Below are 20,291 nucleotides of genomic sequence, written 5' to 3' on the forward strand. Positions count from 1 at the left end.
TTTACTTTTAAACCCCTAAAAAAAATTCCCGAAAAATCGCGCATTCTTTACCCCTTGCAGGCATTTCATTTGAAGCCCGATAGCGGGCGAACCGTTGGAGCTAGCTTCAATCTGACGAAAAATTCATGGTCAGGAATGAAGTGAACTACAAAAAAGGTCCAGTGACTTTTTGCTCCATCTCCTTCCGTTTGACCGCAAAACGCGATTACATTAAAATATTTTGAAATTTTCGCCTAAAAATTTACATTTCGGGCTCGATAGCGGCCTAAACGGTTGGTCGTAGCTCAAAACAAATTTTCAATGGGATTTAGAAAATCGCGTGATCTACAAAAAAGGTTCAGTAACATTTTGCCCTATCATTAATGGTTTGGCCGCATTACGCATTTTAAAGTATAGATTTTTTGTGTTTTACGTGAGATATTGTTTTCTGGGCTCTGTGTTAGCGGAACCTTTGAAGTTAGGGCCAAAATAAAAATTTTATTTCAATACGCAACAATGTGGTCTACAAAAAAGGTCTAGTGACATTTTACTCTATCTTCCATGGTTTAGCCGTAAAACGTGATTATGTTAAAATTTTCACTCAAAAACTTACCTTCTGGGCTCGATATTGGCCGAACCGTTAGCCCTAGCTTAAATGTAAAATTTTTTGTAACTAGCTATTCATAGGATCTAAAAAAAAGGTTCAGCAGCTTTCTATCGTTTATCTTTCCGTAAGCCTGATAAATGCTCTAAATGACAAATTCTTCGTCGTTACTTTTAGGTGTTTTAAATTTTTCAACTTTAATTAGTGCGATTCATGCTGGTTCCAGCTTGACCTTGTATTATTACGTTAACGAGTGACTAAAACCGCCCTCCACGCCGGGAGTTGGCTGAGCGTTAGTGAAGCTTCAATAGTAGATAGGGACAGAGTGTTTTTTATTATGTTCAAAGACACAACACCCTCTAAAATAGGCCCACGTGTGTCATTAACCCCTTGTAACATTAACCCCCCACCCGGGAATTTGTTCATATGACCAGATAATATCCTGAGTAAATTAAACCCACTGATGTCTTAACCCCCGGTAACATTAACCCCCCCCCGGAACTATCACGGTATGACTAGATTGTCTCCTTCTGAGTAAATTAAACCCCCTAAACAACTTAAAAATAATGACTCAGGGTTGGGTTTTTGTTATATTTATACTAAACAATTCACAATAGCCACCAGTGCAGACTTTTCTCCACAGCTCCGTACCGGCTAAACCATAGATCTTAGATAAAATCTGACACCAGAATCGAAAGATAAAATTAAATTTCCTACAAGAAAGGTCCAGTCACTTTTTCTCGTATCTCTAACGGTTAACCACAAAAGGCCTTTGAAGTCAAAACTTTGATTAAAACTGAAAAATTCAATAAAATAAGTCTAATACTATTCCGAATTCCGCTTATCCCCGAATTTTGCCAACACTCCAAAAGGTGGCCTGGGGTGTGTCATTAACCCCCGGTAACATTAATCCCCTCCCGGGATTTCTTGGTATGACCGGATAATCTCCTGAGTACATTAAACCCCCTGAATTAATAACCCCCCCGGTAACATTAAACCTCCCCAGGGAATTTCCTGGCATGACCTGATATCCGAATTTTACCAATCACTAAATCCCTCTTATCCCCGAATTTGCAAGCGTACATCATGGGGGCCTGGGGGCGTAGCCCCCAGCGAGCCGAAGGCGAGTCTAATATACTATACAGCCGCATGTGTAACTCACTCACTGATGGATGTATACAAATTCTAACCTACTTCTAGAAGTGCTAGAAACTTGAAATTTGGCACGCAGGTACCTTTTTCCGTGTAACCAACAGGAAAAGTCTGAAAACCGGGAATTTTTAGTTTTAAGCTCCTCAAAAAAATTCCCAAAAAAACACGCATGTTTTACCCTTGCAGGCTTTTTTTGTAAGCCCGATAGCGGGCGAACCGTTGAAGTTAGCTCGGATCTGACGAAAAATCGTTAGTCAGGAATGAAGTGAACTACAAAAAAGGTCCAGTGACTTTTTGCTCTATCTTCCATGGTTAGGCGACAAAACGCTCGAATATTTGACTTTCCAGAGATTTTTTCGGTAAAAATAATGTTTCGAGCCTGATAGCGGCCGAACCGTTGGTCGTAGCTCAAATCTGATTGACCCATCAAATTAGCAAATCGCGCGATCTACAGAAAAGGTCAAGTGATTTTTTGCCCTATCTCCATTGGTTTGGCCGAAAAACGTGATTATGTGCAATTTTCTTGTAATATTTACGTGAAAAGTTTGTTTTTGAGGTCGATAGCGGCGAAACCATTGGTCGGAGGTCAAAATAAATCAAAGGTTAGATTTAGGAAATAATGTGATCTACAAAAAAGTTCAAGTAACATTTTACTCTATCTCCATTGGTTTGTCCGCAAAACGCTATTAAGTGAAAATATTTGGAAATTTTCGCCTACAAATTTACATTCCGGGCTTGATAACGGCTAAACGGTTGGTCGTAGCTCATAACAAATCTTCAATGGGAATTAGGAAATGACGTGATCTACAAAAAAGGTTAAGTAACATTTTGCCCTATCCTCAACGGTTTGGCCGCATAACGCGTTTTAAAGTTTTGATTTTTTGAGTTTTACGTGAGATTTTGTTTTCTGGGCTCTATTTCAGACAAAATCTTAGTTCTAGCCCAGATTAAAAATTTTATTTTTATACAAAATAATGCGATCTACACAAAAGATCCAGTAATCTTTTACTCTATCTTCCATGATTTAGCCGTAAAACGTGATTATATTGTAAATTTCACTTAAAAACTTACTTTTCGTGCTCGATAGTGGCCGAACCGTTGGTCCTAGCTTAAATGTAAATCTTTTTGTAACTAGCTATTCATAGGATCTAAAAAAAAGGTTCAGCAGCTTTCTATCGTTTATCTTTCCGTAAGCCTGATAAATGCTCTAAATGACAAATTCTTCGTCGTTACTTTTAGGTGTTTTAAATTTTTCAACTTTAATTAGTGCGCTTCATGCTGGTTCCAGCTTGACCTTGTATTATTACGTTAACGAGTGACTAAAACCCCCCTCCACGTCGGGAGTTGGCTGAGCGTTAGTGAAGTTTCAATAGTAGATAGGGACAGAGTATTTTTTATTATGTTCAAAGACACAACACCCTCTAAAATAGGCCCATTAGACCCCTTGTCATTAACCCCTTGTAACATTAACCCCCCCCCCGGGAATTTATTCATATGACCAGAAAATATTCTGACTAACTTAAACCCCCTGATGTCTTAACCCACTTGAACATTAATCTCCCCCCCCCGGGAATTTGCTGGCATGACAAGATAAACCTCTGAGCAAATTAAACCCCCTAAACAACTTAAAAATAATGACTCAGGGTTAGGTTTTTGTTATATTTACACTAAACAATTCACAATAGCCCACCAGTGCAGTCCTTTCTCCACAGCTCCGTACTGGCTAAACCAGACGTCTTAGCTAAAATCCGAGGTCAGAATCGAAAATTAAATTTCCGACAAGAAAGGTCCAGTCACTTTTTCTCGTATCTCTAACGGTTAAGCCACAAAATGGCCTTAGAATCAAAACTTTGATTAAAACTGGAAAATTCAATAAAATAGGTCTAATACTTTTCCGAATTCCGCTTATCCCCGAATTTGGCCAACACCCCAAAAGGGGGCCTGGGGTGTGTCATTAACCCCCGGTAACATTAACCCCCCCACGGAAGTATCTGGTATGACCAGATAACCTCCTGAGTAAATTAAACCCCCTAAACAACTTAAAAATAATGACTCAGGGTTAGGTTTTTGTTATATTTACACTAAACAATTCACAATAGCCCACCAGTGCAGTCCTTTCTCCACAGCTCCGTACTGGCTAAGCCAGACGTCTTAGCTAAAATCCGAGGTCAGAATCGAAAATTAAATTTCCGACAAGAAAGGTCCAGTCACTTTTTCTCGTATCTCTAACGGTTAAGCCACAAAATGGCCTTAGAATCAAAACTTTAAATTAATCTGGAAAATTCGATAAAATGGGTCAATTTTAACACCCATATCCCTAATCTTAAGCTCGGACATAACCTTTCCCCGAATACCGCTTATCCCCGAATTTTAGGGCACTTACTTTGGGGGCCTGGGGGCGTAGCCCCCAGCGAGCCGAAGGCGAGTCTAATATATATACAACCGCATGTGTAACTGACTGACTGACTGACTCACTCACGTATACTAATTCTAACCTACTTCCAGATGAGTTAGAGACTTGAAATTTGGTACACAGATAGCTTTCCACGTGTAACCACCAGGAAAATCCCGAAAAGTGAGAATTTTTCATTTTCAACCCCTTAAAAAAATCAAAATGGCGGACGCATTTTCTCCCCGTGTAGACCTTTCGTAGGCGCTCGATTGTGACTTAACGAAGCATCCTATCGAAAAACGGAGCCCACTTACAGTATTCTCCTTGAAACTCTCTACAAGTTTGCAATTTAAACTTTTGCTCTATCTCTTAAAGTGTATATACAGGAGGCGCGAGAAGTTGAAAAACGTATTTTTTGAAAATTTTCAAAAATTTCTAATAAAAAAAAAACAAATTTTTAGAAAATAAATAATAACACCATAAGATGCATCGTGAAATTCTACACCAATAAACAGTTTGAAGTGTCTCAATATGTTTACCCAATCCCGAGAAATAAATAATTTTGTGATATAGTAGATAGGGACATTGCGAGGATGGGTGGGGGAGGGGGGGGTTAACGTAAAGATAGTCCTAGGTTAACTTTTTTGGTGTCGATAGATAGGGAAAAATAATTCAGAGGGGTGGGCACGGTCCAGGGGTGGAAAAAATTTCGTCATTTTTTCGATATCTCTTACCGTTTACGAGATATTTGCAAAAAACTGTCATTTTTTGCTATTTTTCCACCCATCTTCATTCGCGTTTCCAAAAGTCAACAGCAAAATTCAGTTGCTGCTTTCCGAAGTGATAGTTTTGTGTCGGGACAACATTAGGGATCCTAGTGAAGAGAATTGATGGCCTTAGCGACTTCTGTACGGTACGTAGGAGTTGATATCCCTAGATGTCTATGAAATCCAAACTTAACTTTACGTTCCTACTCAGTCTACATTGACTACTTGAATAGCCGTACTCTTAACTTGGCTGAATATTTTCGGTTTTATACTAGGCTTTATTTTTTTGTTGTTTCCTTAATGGATTGACTGTTTCAGTAAAAAAATATATGTATTTTACGTTTAAATAAAAGTTCACGTTCATCGTTCTTAACATCCAAGTGACTACTTCTATTCTACTTCTTTGCTTTCTTTTCTTTCTTATTACGCCATATTGTGACCAATTTTCTTACTTTTCTTTTGTGTTCTCGTTGTTTTTTATCTTATATCTTTTTATTATTTTTTTACTTAGTTAAAGCTTATAACTTCCTTTTTAACTTTTTAATATTTATTGAAATCAGCTAAATTGTAGATAGAGGCGGGCACTGTTGTTGACGTCCAAGTGACTATTTCTGCTTCTTCGCTGTACTATTAGGCAACATTTTGCCCTTTTTTCTGACTGTTCCTTGTGTTCTCGTTGTGTTTTTTGTGTTCTTAATTGAAGCTTATATTCCTTTTTAATTATTGTTTAATTTTTTTATTCCTTTTTATTTGACGTTTAAAATGAATGCATTCCTCGAGGGAATGGTAAGAGAGGTTGAGAGTGGGGACTATCTTAGTACTGACCATATGGATAGGTTCGGAAGCATACTGGATGAAAACACTGAGTATCATCCTGTAAGCTGTTTGGCCATTGATGCAATGGAAGGTGTTTCGGCTGTCGCTACACCTCACATACAAATTCTGTTCTCGGGGAAGATCGACGCCAGTTCTATCGGTCATTGGATTGTGGTCTTCCACGATGGCAGTAATTTGTATGTGTACGACAGTCTGAACAGTGCCCACCTCACTGCAGACCAAACTAAGCTGCTCTCCCTTCTGTTCCCGGACCTATCCATCGTTCCAGCATTTATTCCCGTCCAAAGGCAAGAAAACGGTTTTGACTGCGGCGTATTCGCCATTGCTAATGCTACTTCACTTGCCCTTGGCCGGGACCCAGCCAAACTGCGCTATGATATACCATCAATGCGCCCCCATTTGGCTGAAATGCTGCGCACGGGTAGACTGGATATGTTCCCTACGCTATCAGTGTCCTCTCCTCCTGAGCCAATAATCAAAGATCCTAATTCTACTTGTTTAAGCATTGTCGAATCTTTACCGCCATTAGAAATAAGTACCATGTCCGTCTGTGCTCCAGTTAAAAAGGGGCCGGGTAGACCTAAAAAAGTGAAACGTGGCCGCCCTAAAACTCTTTCAACCACTAAGGAGGAGCAGATAAAAAATTCAAAGAAAAAGTACTCCTCAAACAATCCTCAAGTCAACAGGGACGCAGTGAAAAGATATACTGAACAGCATCCTCAAGTCAACAGGGATGCTGTTCAACGTTACACTGAGCAGCACCCTCAGGTCCACCGAGATGCTGTCCAGCGTTACACTGAGCAGCACCCTCAGGTCCACCGAGATGCTGTTCAGCGTTACACTGAGCAACATCCTCAGGTCCATCGAGATGCTGTTCAGCGCTACACTGAGCAGCATCCTGAAGTTCACAGGGGTGCTGTTCAGCGTTATACAGAAAAACATCCTGACACAAATTTACAAAAAGTACAAATATTTCGAATAAAAAATCCTAAATTGACAGAATTAAGGCACATTTCCAACATACTAGCACGACGTGTAGTTGAACATGGCCCAATGGCGTATTGGAAAATAGATAATTTAGTCTATATTAATTCTTACAAACTAAAAAAAATAAGTTTATGGGACGAAAACATTTCAAAGTGTCCTCATTGTCATGCAAGGCTGTTCGATGAAGAGAAGGATAGGAAGAAATGGTGTTGCGGTGAGGGATCTTATAAAGTCCATAATTTACCTCCTCTGGACGCCAGTTTCTATTCTAACCGTCTGTTCATCGAACGAGCCCGTGCCTACAATGACTTGTTTGCCTTCTGCGCTCTCGAGGTGACTGGGGGGTACCGTCATCCTTCAGGCCTCGCCTTCTTTAAGATCGAAGGTAAGATGTACCACCAGGTTCACAGTCTGGACGCTCCAGGTCAAAAGTTTAGGACCAAGGGAGGTGATGTCCAGTTTGTGAACCGGTGCCGCCTGTACATAGATGATGGCGAGGAGCGCAAAAACATTGCCATGGGTAGATCATTGAACTCAGAAGTCATTGATGAAATTAATACATATCTTCTTTCCTGTAATCCTTTCATCAATGATTTCCGTAGATTGAGTGATGAGCCTTCAGTCAACGCTCATTTGGAATTTGAAGTGACCAGCAGATCTACCCATGGCCCTGTTCTTGGAGATAGGCAAACAGGCATTGAAGTGCACGCTGTATTGAGCAATGAAGACACCATAACTGATCCAAGAAAATTGACCATCTGGAAGAAGAGTGATAGGCGTCCGTCTTCCCCCGTCTTTAGCCCCTTAATGGAGCCTTTCCAATATCCGTTGCTCTATCCTCAAGGTAATTTAGGGTGGCATATTGGGCGCTTAGACAACCACGGGGGGAAACTTTCACAATACAATTACTCTAGATGTCTCCTCCTCTCCGATCCCCGTTTCTCGCATTTCGGCAGGCTGTCTCAAGCATGGCAGGTCGAGATGTTCGCGAGGTACGAGGAGGAGCGTCTAAGATTTATTCGTTTCTCCCAAACGCGTTCTGCTGCTCAAAATTCCTTGAGGATAGGACCACTGGACGAGCTCCTTGAAGCTCAACGGGGTAGGCAAGCTGGTGGGCAGGTTTTAGGCGACATCACCCGCGATGAAACAGTCTTGGGTGAGGGTGGGGTGCAGGCTGGAAAAGTTTACCTCCCAAGTTCGTTTACCGGTGGACCCAGATACATGAAGGTACATTACGAGAACGCAATGGGCCTTGTGTCTCGTCTGGGTTCACCTACGTTTTTCCTGACGTTCACCTTCAGTGCTACTTGGGAGGAAAACAAGAAGGCCTGCCCTCACAACAGCGGGCGCAGTGACCCCTCAACAGCCTGCAGAATCTTCCAGATTAAACTTGGCGAACTCCTCCGAGATCTGCGCAGCGGAGCAATGTTTAGCCGTCCGGTTTACATCGTCTATGTCATTGAAATGCAAATGAGGGGCCTTCCTCATGCCCACATTGTGTTTAAAATTGACGGCGATGGACCGGTACAGGCACGTGACATTGACTCCGTAATACGCGCAGACATCCCTTCGGAGGAGGAAGCCGCTGGAAGACTCAGGAAGTTGGTGCTGAAACACATGATTCATGGTCCATGTGGTACTGACCACCGCACCGACTTCCTGTGCTGGGACTCTGCAAAGGGGCACTGCAACAAGTTCTACCCCAAGCCTGCCTGCCAAACCACCCACGTGGACGAGAGGGGGTTCGTCCAATATAAACGAGACTACACAAACGAAGGCTTTATCACATCACGGAGGAGACAGATCAAAGTGCATGATGGCTGGGTCGTTCCGTACAATTCCGCTTCTACTCGTCGCGTAATCAAGTACCTCTTTAAGTACCTCATGAAAGGCGGTTCTTTCCAGAACGTAACCGTCACTCCCCTGGGGAAACAAGAGGATGAGGTCGAGCATTACGTGACGAAGAGAATGGTGGGTGCCAGCGACGCATGCTGGCGTCTTCTCGACTTTCCTGTGTCAAAGCTCGAGCCCACCGTTGAGTGTCTTCCCGTGCATTTAGAGGGCAAACAAAGTGTTGTCTTTCGGCCGAGACAGCTCTCTGATGCAGTCACTCAAGCAAGCTCTAAGCTTATGGTCTACTTCAATCGCCCGCACCATGAAACTTTTGACAATGTCACGTACCAGACATTTTACGAGAAGTTCATGGTGCACACTAAGCGCCCACGTACTGCGGAATTGTACGAACACCCCGATGGCCATCACTTTGTAACGACTCGCCAGCGTGGTGAGAAGGTATGTAGGTTGATGTGGGTCTCTCCCAACCGAGGAGAACAATACTACCTTCGTATTCTACTTATGTCTACACCTTGCCGTGGTTACGTTGATCTTCTGGCTCGTGGCGGTCCTTGTTGCCGGACGTTTCAGGACGTAGCCCGCAATCTCGGCCTGGTGGAAGACGAAGAAGAATACAATCACGCGCTGCGCGAGGCATCTACGTTTATGACTGGACCTAGGCTCCGTTCCTTCTTCGTGATCCTCTGCAACATGGGAGCTCCCGCTGCTCTTCTGTGGGAGTCTTTCAAGAACCACCTTAGCGAGGATCACTTAGAAAGGAACCCTCTCGACCCTGAACCGGCGGTGAAACTTACCTTGATAGACATCGATCGGAGCCTCCGCCAGCAGGGATCGTGCTTGAAAGATCATGGACTCCCCTACGTCGAGGATGACACGACTGAGTTAGGTAGAGAGCTACTCAACTACGGCGAGAACCTCCAGCGAACCATCGTTGAGGACTGGGTGCCCAAACTCTCCCCAGACCAGCGCCGTGTGTTTGAGTACGTTCGCTCTCTGCTTCTCAACCCCCGTGACCGACGCACTTCTAGAATCATATTTCTGGACGGTCCCGGGGGTTATGGGAAGACCTCTCTGATTCGTGTCATCCTTGCGTATGTCCATGGTTGTCGACAGGTTGCACTCGCCGTGGCTAGCTCAGGGATTGCTGCAAGGAACATGGCTGGAGGAACAACAGCACATAGCATTTTCCGACTCCCTCTAGACCTAGGTCACGGCACAGGTGTGTGGAACATCACCAACGGGTCCCAGCGAGCAGAACTCATCAGAGCAGCACAGCTCATTGTGTTTGATGAGGCCCCGATGGCACACCGCTACATCTTCGAGATGATCGACAGATCCCTCCGGGATCTCATGAATAGTAGTGTGCCATTCGGGAATAAGATCTTCATCTGCTCCGGGGACTTCCGTCAGATTGCGCCCGTCGTTGAGAAGGCTCGCACACCAGCTGATGTCGCGTGCGTGTCACTTCGGGCGTCACATCTGTGGCGACTGTTCACACTATTTTCCCTGACGACACCCCAGAGAACTAGTGGTTCCATTGACTACTCCAACTTCCTCCTTGGAGTAGGCAATGGAACAATAAATCCTTTACTTTTTGGAGAAGGCCGCGAGAGAGAGTCTCTCATTCCCCTCACTGGGGTGAGATGCCTCACTTCTCTCGCGGACTTAATAACGGATGTGTTTCCTCCTGGTGTTCTGCGAGATCCTGATCTTTGTGCGAGACGGGCAATACTCTCAACTCTGAATGTGAACGTCAAGGAGATCAACGGTCGCATCCTAGACCTCATGGACGGGCGCATTCATGAGTTGAGAAGCGCGGACACCGTGGACAGAGAAGACGACGACGGGCTGGATGTGGACGTAAATCTCCTCAACCAGGCCACTGGCAAAGGAGTGCCAGATCACGTCCTGCGTCTCAAGGTCGGCTCCGTATGCTTAATCATGAGAAACTTAAATATCGGTGATGGACTCGTGAACGGCACCAAAGTCATTGTGACGGCGATCAGCAGCCGACTGATCACCGTCAGACTTATCGGCAACACGCAACCTATCGGAATTCCCCGGATTACGTTCAGGTTCGCGTTTGCCGAAGGATCGCCGCTCCGGGTTTGTCGCCGTCAGTTCCCCCTCATGTTGGCGTACTGCATGACTGGTCACAAGAGCCAAGGCCAGACAATTGAGTACGTCGGAGTCGACCTGAGAACGGACTGCTTCACTCATGGCCAGCTCTACGTCCTGTTGAGCAGAGTGAGACGTCCAGACGACATCGTCGTTCTTGTACCAGACGACAGAATAGTAGAAGGAGTCGCCTATGCAAAGAATATTGTATATGACGAGCTCCTTCTAAACACTGATTAAGTCTTCGGCAGTAGGCTAGGGGATCTGCCACTTAAAAAAAACTCCCCGTCGTGATTTGACCTAGCAGTAGGCAAAGGGAACTGCTTTACCAAAACTCCCTGATGATTTCATTAGCAGTAGGCAAAGGGGACTGCTTCACCAAAACTCCCTGATGATTTCATTAGCAGTAGGCAAAGGGAACTGCTTTACCAAAACTCCCTGATGATTTCATTAGCAGTAGGCAAAGGGAACTGCTTTACCAAAACTCCCTGATGATTTCATTAGCAGTAGGCAAAGGGAACTGCTTTACCAAAACTCCCTGATGACTTTATTAGCAGTAGGCAAGGGGATCTGCCAGAATAAAACTCCCCGTTTTGTGTAAATATGTAAATAGATATGGTCTCTAAGTTTGCCGGCCTCCCCGTGGCGAGACTGGATACGCCAACCTCAATATCTGAGCGTTGGTAAACCGACGGGCAAACAACTGATTTTCTGTTCTTCCAAATTCCAAACACATTTTATTCTATATTTTTAAACCACTATTCATATTCAACACACACAAAATCAACCATCTCTTTTGCTTAAAACGAATAATGACAAATTAATTAAACAGCAATATTCTTTTCATCCTAAAAAATAAACCCAATTCTTTTACCTCAAAGTCAATTCACCATTCATTAACATTGTCTAAGTCATCGTGTTTTCATGCCATCAACCATCTGACATATTTAATCAATACTTTAACAATTTAACAACCTGTTCTACCATTGCATTCAACCATAAGTTATGCCATAAACATAACTAACTATTGCACTTAAAACCAAAGCTGATTTAATAAGCTACTTGTTGTTATAAATGATATTAACCCCCCCCCCGGGGATTTCCTGGTATGACCTGATAACCTCCTGTACATTCAACCCCCTGATGTGTTAACCCCCCTGGTAACATTAAACCCCCCCAGGGAATTTCCTGCCATGACCTCATGTCCGAATTTTACCAGTCACCAAATCTCTTAACCCCCCCCCCTGGGAAGATCCTGGTATGACCAGATAACCCCCTGGAGACTTATCCCCCGGTAACGTTAACCCCCCCTGGGAATTTGTTCATATGACCAGACAATAAATATCCTGACGAAATTAAACCCCCTCTTGTCTTAACCTCCTTAACATTAATCACCCACCCAGGGAATTTCTCGCCTTGACTAGATAGTCTCCTGGTGATATTAAACCCCCTGTTCGACTTAAAATACTGCCTTGAGGTCGGTTTTTATTATGTTTATACTAAACAATTCAAGATAGCTGACCCGTGCAGACTTTTCTCCCGAGCTCATTTCTGGCTAAACCATAGGTCGTAGATCAGATCTGAGGGCACAATCGAAACACAAAATTAAATTTCCAACAAGAAAGGTCCAGTCACTTTTTGTCGTATCTCTAACGGTTTAACCGCAAAATGCCCTCAAAGTCAAAAGTTTTTACGAATCCGGAAAAAAATCTATGAAAAAGGTCAATTTTTAAATCCCTTGTCATTTACTTAATGTCCGGACTTAACCAGTCACCGAATTCCGCTTATCCCCGAATTTGCAAGCGTTTACTTTGGGGGCCTGGGGGCGTAGCCCCCAGCGAGCCGAAGGCGAGTATGTGAATACTCTGGCTGTATTCGAACACTATTCGATTCTGTATTCGATTCTCCCATCACTACAGACTGTTCATCTTTACTTCTGGTTTGTCTTGTTGCTCATTATACTTGAACGGGCTTCTATATGGCGCTATTAAAACATCATTATTTTATGCCACCATATAATCAAAGCATAGTAAATTATGGCTTTACTAGATTATCTGTGATTGAAAGAAAGAAAAGGCTTGATAGTGACCTCAGCTCTTTAACTGAAAACTTACACTCTAGTGTTGTGGACCATGCTGTGGAGCTGCGTGCTGCCGTAAGCTTATGTAAAGATCGTTATGGAGAGGATAGTATAATTCAACCTTTACCTGTATGTATAGCAGTACTTCTTTACATGAACCATTTTTCACAGCAAAATAAAGAACTAGAAGTTACCATCGACTCACTAAGTAACGAGAATGAGTACATACAGAGTTGTTTGGCTAAGGAAAAGTTGCTGCGGAAGCAAGGTCAGGATGAATCCTTCAACATGGAAAATGAAAGCCTTAACTCAGTAAATAACCATAAGAAAATTGTAACAGACCTTGAAAAAGAACTAAAATTGGTAAAAGGGAAATTAAAAACCCACCAAGGAATAACACTACACTTAAATAAAAATATTAATATTTTAAATCTCGAAGTAGAAACTCTAATGAAACATTAATGAAAACCTTATGCTTGACATATCACAGCCGCAAGAAAAGTCTGAAGAAACACCAAATAACACCTATGGAAATGATGTACCTAACAGACTGCTTAATTCAAACCGTTTTGCTTCCATATCACTAGCTGACAAGACGCCCGTATCTGAAGAAAACCAAACCCCTTCGCTTCCATTTTCTTAAACCCGGAAAACTCACCGGCGACCTACGAGACATGGGATGAAGAAGTTCAGCCCGAGTATGGCAGTTTCAATACATAGTGACAGTCACGCACGTCATATGTCAATAATTTTGGCAAGGGAATTTGGACAAAAAACTTACCTGGTGAAACCTGGACTTGTGAGACTTGGAGTTCCATTGGAAGAAGTGGTGAAAGGTGCTAAAATGGACTCAAACAGCTTGAAGAATAATGATTTTTTAATTTCAATTGGAGGTACGAACAGTGTTGGCAAGTATGATGATATCAGCATAATACAAGCCCATAATGATTTGCTGGCCTCTGCTAACAACCTAAAAGTAATAGTTTTAACAATCCCAACTTGGTTTGATTTGAGTCCATTGGCTAAAGTAAACGAGTTCATAAGGAAAGTAAATGTAGAAATAGGAAAGTTGCCATCTAGGTTTACAAATGTAAAAATTCTTGATTTGGGAGTTAAAACAATGAGCTCATTTAATAAAAGAGGTATTCACTTTCATATGAAGGGAAAAGCTAAAATTTGTAAAGAAATTAAAAACAGTGCAGTTCAGCTCCATCACCAAAATAGTGTACATTATCAAACAATAGTCTTTCAGATTAACAGATCCCAGCACAAGTTCAAATGTCTTAAACAATTAATTAACATATTAGCAATAATTCAAATAAAATAGGTATTAAAATTTTACATCAAAACTTAAGGGGCATAGGGAACAAATTTGCGGAGGTCGAGACTGTGTTTCATGCAGAAGACGTCGACATTTTGTGTGGTAGCGAGCACTGGCTAACAAGTGACGAGGCATCAAACCTCTCACTACAAGGGTACAAACTCGTAACATCGTTCAGCAGATCTGAATCTTTTCGGGGAGGATCTGCAATATTGTTGCGTGATGACTTTCCCTGGAAAATAAAAACTCGCGAGGAAATGCAGCACAGTACCGAGATCATCTTAGAAATTTTAGCCATCACTTTACCAGAACTCAAAATCACAGTGGTCAGCATTTAAAGGTCCCCAGCAAGCTGTTTTAGCTCTTTTTACGACCATCTTTCTGTTTTTTTAGCAAAACTAAACGGCGAAACAAATAGTGTTATCCTGGCTGGCGACTTCAATGTCGACATTCTCGTTCAGTCCCGCGACTCTTAGATCTTCTTCACGGTCACAGTCTTCTTCCAACAGTTCGTGGTATAACCAGATTTTCTCCCAGTGGTAGGTCTTGTTTGGACAATATCTTCACAGACCTTCCTCCTAAAGATTTTTCTTCAGGCATAACATCAACTTGTTTGTCAGATCACGAGGGTAATTTCATATCACCATCATATGAAGAATAAATTTCATCAGTATCTTTGCAATGAGAACTGAAGCAGTGTATACCAACAAAATTCAGTTGATTCTAGGTTTTCAAAATTTTTAGACACTATCATCAATTTTTTCAATATTTCTTTCCCTATTAAGAAGAAAACCATGCCAGCTTCTAGAGGACCGAAGTGGATCACCGAAACAGTTCTGGAAAGCAGAAGAAGACTGCAAGATGCCTACTTCCTACAGCTGAGAGGTCCACCAGAGCTGCGAGCCCATTACAATCACCTGAAGCAAGAACATCAAGTACTTCTGAGGGAATCCAAATCTAGACACGCCCAAGAGTATATTTCCCGAAGCCAAAACCCAGGAAAGGCAACCTATGAAATCATCAACAGTTGTCGATGAGGGAAAACACAATCAGCTAACAAGGAGTTTGATCTCGAGGCTGAAGGTAAACTTCTCAAAAATCCAATTGAAATTGCAAATGTTCTTAATAATTTTTTATTAATGTTTCAGAAAAACTCAAAGTCAATGTACCAGATAATTCTAGCCCTTATCCACCAACAGCACAATTACCCACTATCTTAGACACTTTCTTCTTTTTCGACATCATCATACTCGAAACATTAAAAGCCTTCAAAGCCTTGAAAAACAGCACATCAAAAGATTTTTTCAACTTATCAGCCCCTTTTCTTAAAGACTTCGCGGTAGGCTTGGCTCCGATTTTAACCTATCTCTTTAACTCATCAACTTCAGAAGAAAAATTCCCTACGATCTAAAGATAACCAAAATTGTTCCTATACCGAAATCAAAAAATACCTGTGATGTATCTTCTTTCCGACCAATAGCCATCACCCCAGTTATCTCCAAAGTTTTTGAAAAAAATGTACACAATAGAATGTTGAACTTTCTAAAGAAACACAAAATTTTATCTCCTTTTCAATATGGCTTTCAACCACAGATTAACACTGAAGTAGCAATTGCTGGAGTGATTAAAAGGACCCTTTCATCTCTCGACGCCGGTGAGAAGGCTCTAGGCTTGTTCTGTAACCTTAGTAAGGCCTTTGATGTAGTTGATCATCAAATGTTACTTTCCAAATTGCAAAAATACGGTTTCCGAGGTGTTACTTTGGATTGGTTCAAAAGTTACTTGCAAGGTCGTACCCAATATGTCCAAATACAGGATAACAGCAATCAGTGTTTTTCCGAATTGTCTATCGTCAAAACAGGTATACCTCAGGGCTCGATTCTTGGTCCCCTTCTATTTTTGATTTTCATTAATGAACTTCCAGATACAATCCTCTAAATCAAAATAACAATGTCTGTCCCACAATATCTCTTTTTGCCGATGATACTAGCCTGATTTTCACTAACAAAAATTTAGTTTCCGTTTCCAATTAGTTGTCTGAAGTGTCAATCTCAAAAAAGCTTAAATCTTCCGAACATATACTCAATAAACAATCAAAATGTCAGTAATTGTTTCAGTTATAAATTTCTAGGAGTTTATATAGATTTCTTCATGAAATGGCAAAATCATATAGAATCCTTGTCCAAACAGATCAACTCATCAATCTTTGCTCTGAGGTGTCTTTCAAAATTTTCCTCTCAGGAAGCTCTAACCACGGCTTACTTCGGCTTGATGGAATCAAGGCTAAGATATGGTCTTATTTTCTGGGGTTTCTCGACCTTCCAAAATTTTAATAGGATTTTCATCTTACAAAAGAGAGCTTTGAGAGTTGTTTGGGGACTGAGACCAGGCGAAGGCTGTAGAGAGCTGTTTCTTTCAAAGAAAATGTTTACGCTAACCAATCTTTTGATTTACCACTCATCAATTTTTGTTTTAAAAAACCGCAATCTTTTCCCTCTAGCTCAACATGAGCACTTTACCCGACACAAGGGTAAATTAATATCCGACAGATTAAAACTTAGTGTGTTCAAAAATTCCATCTTTTAAAAAAAGTAAAAAAGTAAAGAATGTCTTATTTTACCAGGCGAAGTTAGGGCTAAGAAGCCCTCTCTAACACTTAACCTAGGACACTTACTACGGTCCAAAGATTTTTAATTGGCTGCCTATGTTCAAAACTAAGAAAATTTAAAATTCTTCAAATCGGAATTAAAACGAACTTTGAATGAGACAGCTTTCTACAGCCTTGGGTAAGCGATAGGCCCAACAGGGTTGTGAGGCCAGCAAGTCCATTTTAATTTTAATTTACTGCTACAGTTGTCCATTCACGTTATTTGAATTCAAATTAGAGTATTTTGTAGTCACACGTATGAATTTGTTGTAATCGACTTGTACAAAAAACATTGTGTATGAATAAATTCTTTGAATCTATTACTATGAATTTAACTAAGCACTATTTGATTAGGTTGTCGTTTACTAGTATAAATGTATTGGATGATTTACCAACTTGAGAGTTGTTAAGGGTCCGTGCTACCGAAAAAATATTTTTGTCAATTTCTTTTTTAATTGATTTGACATCACATGTATAATGTGGTGATTTTTTTCTGGTTTACTTAAAAATTAGTGAAATTAAAGATTTATTTTTCCTCTGCTGGCTATTTTTTTTACAATCGATACTACATAGCTTGAGTAAGCTAACGCATACAGGAGACCCGTACGACCATAACAAACATTTTTACATGCAAGAAAGTGTGATAACATTTTTTAAGGCTATTCCAGCAGATCTTAAAACTATTACAACGTTGTTTGAAAGGGAAAAATCAAAACCAAAATTAATCACTGAGTAATGTAATTTGGTCTGTAGTACCCAATAGAACTTTTGTTAGACGGCCTACTCTAAAGTACGATGTATATACGGCTGTTTGCACATTGAATTACGGCTTCAAAAGTAAGGTTGAATGGTTTGAGAATTTAGGGCTTCGTCATGTGTTGAGTCCTAGTTATACCTTGTTTATAATTTTTCATTCAATCTTACCGTTTAATTTCTGATGAGATAGAATAATTTTATAAAAATATCCTCAGGTAATATTGGTTGATAACCCCACAAGATATCTGAATACGATGGGGTAGACATTGAGACTTTCAGTATAACTTTTCATGAAATAGCAGCCACAAAAACTATCTATACCAGTTTTTTCAAGTTATTTACAACTTTATAATGACTGCACTAAATCCATAAACCTAAAGAATTCTAGGTAGTACTTTATACATATATTGCAGTACTGTATTAATAAATCTGACATAAAGTACAAAATAAAAAGTTAAAAGACAAATTTATTCCAAAAAATGTAGTTTTTCATTCAATATTTGTGTTAAAGAAATTTTATATATAATCAGAGTTAACATGAGATTATATTAAATCATGTCATATAAACGACGTAATATCCAACTAATATTTTAATTGAATATACAATAAAAGAACAACAGTGAAAAGTGAATGAATAAACTCTTTACACTTTGATTAGTTGAAGCTTTTTGGCTCAAAAGAACGGTTTACGAGTAACTGTTAAGGTTCATATTAATTTCCAAAAAAAACATGAAATTAATTCATAATTTAAATAAATAATGATAATTTTTAAATCATTAATTTAAACTTCCCTAATTATACAATCATAGGGTATGTGAAAAAGTGAACCCTTTTGATCCAGTATTGAGTATTGAAATTAACATTATGATCTTATTTTAAAAACTGTACGGGTGATAATAATAAATAATATCGACCATTTAATTACTTAAATTTAACCGTAAAAAACATCACTTATCACTTATTATCAGTAAGAGATATAAAAGTAATGGTTTATGATTTACTATTTAGAAATGTATTTTTTAACATGTATTAAGTTTTGTGTCCAGTAATCATAGTTCTTCACTAGTAGAGTGTTTTTTTTTTTATTTTGTTGCTAGATGATTATTTTTTTAATAGTGAGGTTTCCCAGGTGCAATAAGTAACTTCGACATTATTTATGTATTATTTAATGAAAGAATGAAGATAATGAGATATGGTGTTAAACATTTTGACAAAATTGCCTTTCGTAATCACGGTTAAGTTAAGGAATCTAGGAAATAATGCATATTGGCGGGAAAAGCCTGATGGAATTTTTAAGTGAGATTTTATATTCGGTGCTTTTGAATTATTTCATGAAAAGAAAATTGCTTTGCCCCATGACAGCGACTGAGTTGGGAGTTATTGGTTGGAAGTTTTTCAGATGCTGGGAGTATAGAGCATTAACACTTAATAGTTTAATAATAAAATTGTATATTTGAATATTACATGCAACACTATTTTAGTATGTATATTCATATTTTTATAAGGTTAATGCTCTTCGAAACGAAGTAATCTCAGATTATGAATCCTCATTAACAGTGGCTAAGATCCATGATACTACGATACTATTGACAATGGTTGAATTATCACAATAAATAACTAGTGGAAATGGGTATCACTTAAACTCGAAGTAATCCTGTAGTGAGAAGTAAGGAGACAATGTGTTACAGGAGCTCGTAGATTCATAATTTATCTAAAGATTCTAAGATGATTACACTGTATTATATATATATATATATATATATATATATATATATATATATATATTCAGATATGTTAACAACCAATTTAATGTTCAATAGAGAATAGAGAAAAGTTCATGTCGTTCGATATTATCTAAACGTTCTCCATTTTTACCAAAGAACAAAAAAATATTTTTAGTTTTTTTTTATCTTTTGAATAAGTTTTTACATTAATTTATTATTACTTTTGTTTTTATTTATTATATCTTAAGTTAACACACTTATGGTGTAATACATGATGGTATTTTTTGTTATTTTATTAAAATCCCACTAAAGACAAACCAAGAAAAAAGCTACTCCACATAACATGACATTTAGAAATTGTAACCGAGTTTGACATGGGAATAGCAACAAACATTAACATCACCTGTTTAAATCTGTATTAGTTATTATACTTATTATTTTTGACAGGTGATTAAAAACAAATTTATTATCTGCCTATTAAGCCACGTCACTAAATAAAATGCATAATGTAGAGTTACGGGAGTTTTCAATGCCACTGGACGTATGCCGGAGGGATTTTAATGATATGAATAATGTTAACTAGGAACCTTAAGAATGTCCCTGTAGAATTTCAGTACAATCGGTCTTGTAGCTTTTGCGCAATTGAGTGAGTGACATACACAAAAATACACCATTATATTTTTATATGATATTAAAGCTTTGGGATCATGAGTAATGCTTTACTGTTTAGATAAATTATTCATACTATATAATACAAGATATTTTATAAATTTAAAATAAATATTCATTAATATATTTTACCATAAATATGACTTCTCGTGTTCAATCTAAGTGCAACCGTTAATTTTTTAAAATTCTGTATTAACCTGTTTAGAAATTTAATACCTACATTCATTAAATGGATATCTACACATAAGTCGAGTATCATTATAATTTTGTCTGACAAATTGTGCTGTTTTGACTTTACATTTCAGTAGCAGAGATATGTCTTTTAGATACAAGCCTAGATTATTGTACCCACTAACCTAAGCTTGTAGTAAATAAGGAAACATATTCGGTTACTCATTTTGTCT

At 39.5% G+C, this 20,291-nt stretch overlaps 1 protein-coding gene across 1 annotated transcript; it reads left to right on the forward strand.

Moving 5' to 3' along the window:
* Nucleotides 1-5,656: 5,656 nt before the first annotated feature.
* LOC124358234 lies at nucleotides 5,657-10,930 on the forward strand. The gene is made up of 4 exons (XM_046810529.1): nucleotides 5,657-6,387; nucleotides 6,446-6,694; nucleotides 6,892-8,158; nucleotides 8,249-10,930. The coding sequence occupies exons 1-4, from the start codon at nucleotides 5,657-5,659 to the stop codon at nucleotides 10,928-10,930; spliced, it is 4,929 nt and encodes a 1,642-aa protein (XP_046666485.1).
* The last annotated feature ends 9,361 nt before the right edge of the window (nucleotides 10,931-20,291 follow it).

This window comes from Homalodisca vitripennis, chromosome 3, assembly GCF_021130785.1.
Source record: "Homalodisca vitripennis isolate AUS2020 chromosome 3, UT_GWSS_2.1, whole genome shotgun sequence".
In the NCBI taxonomy this organism is placed as follows: domain Eukaryota; kingdom Metazoa; phylum Arthropoda; class Insecta; order Hemiptera; family Cicadellidae; genus Homalodisca; species Homalodisca vitripennis.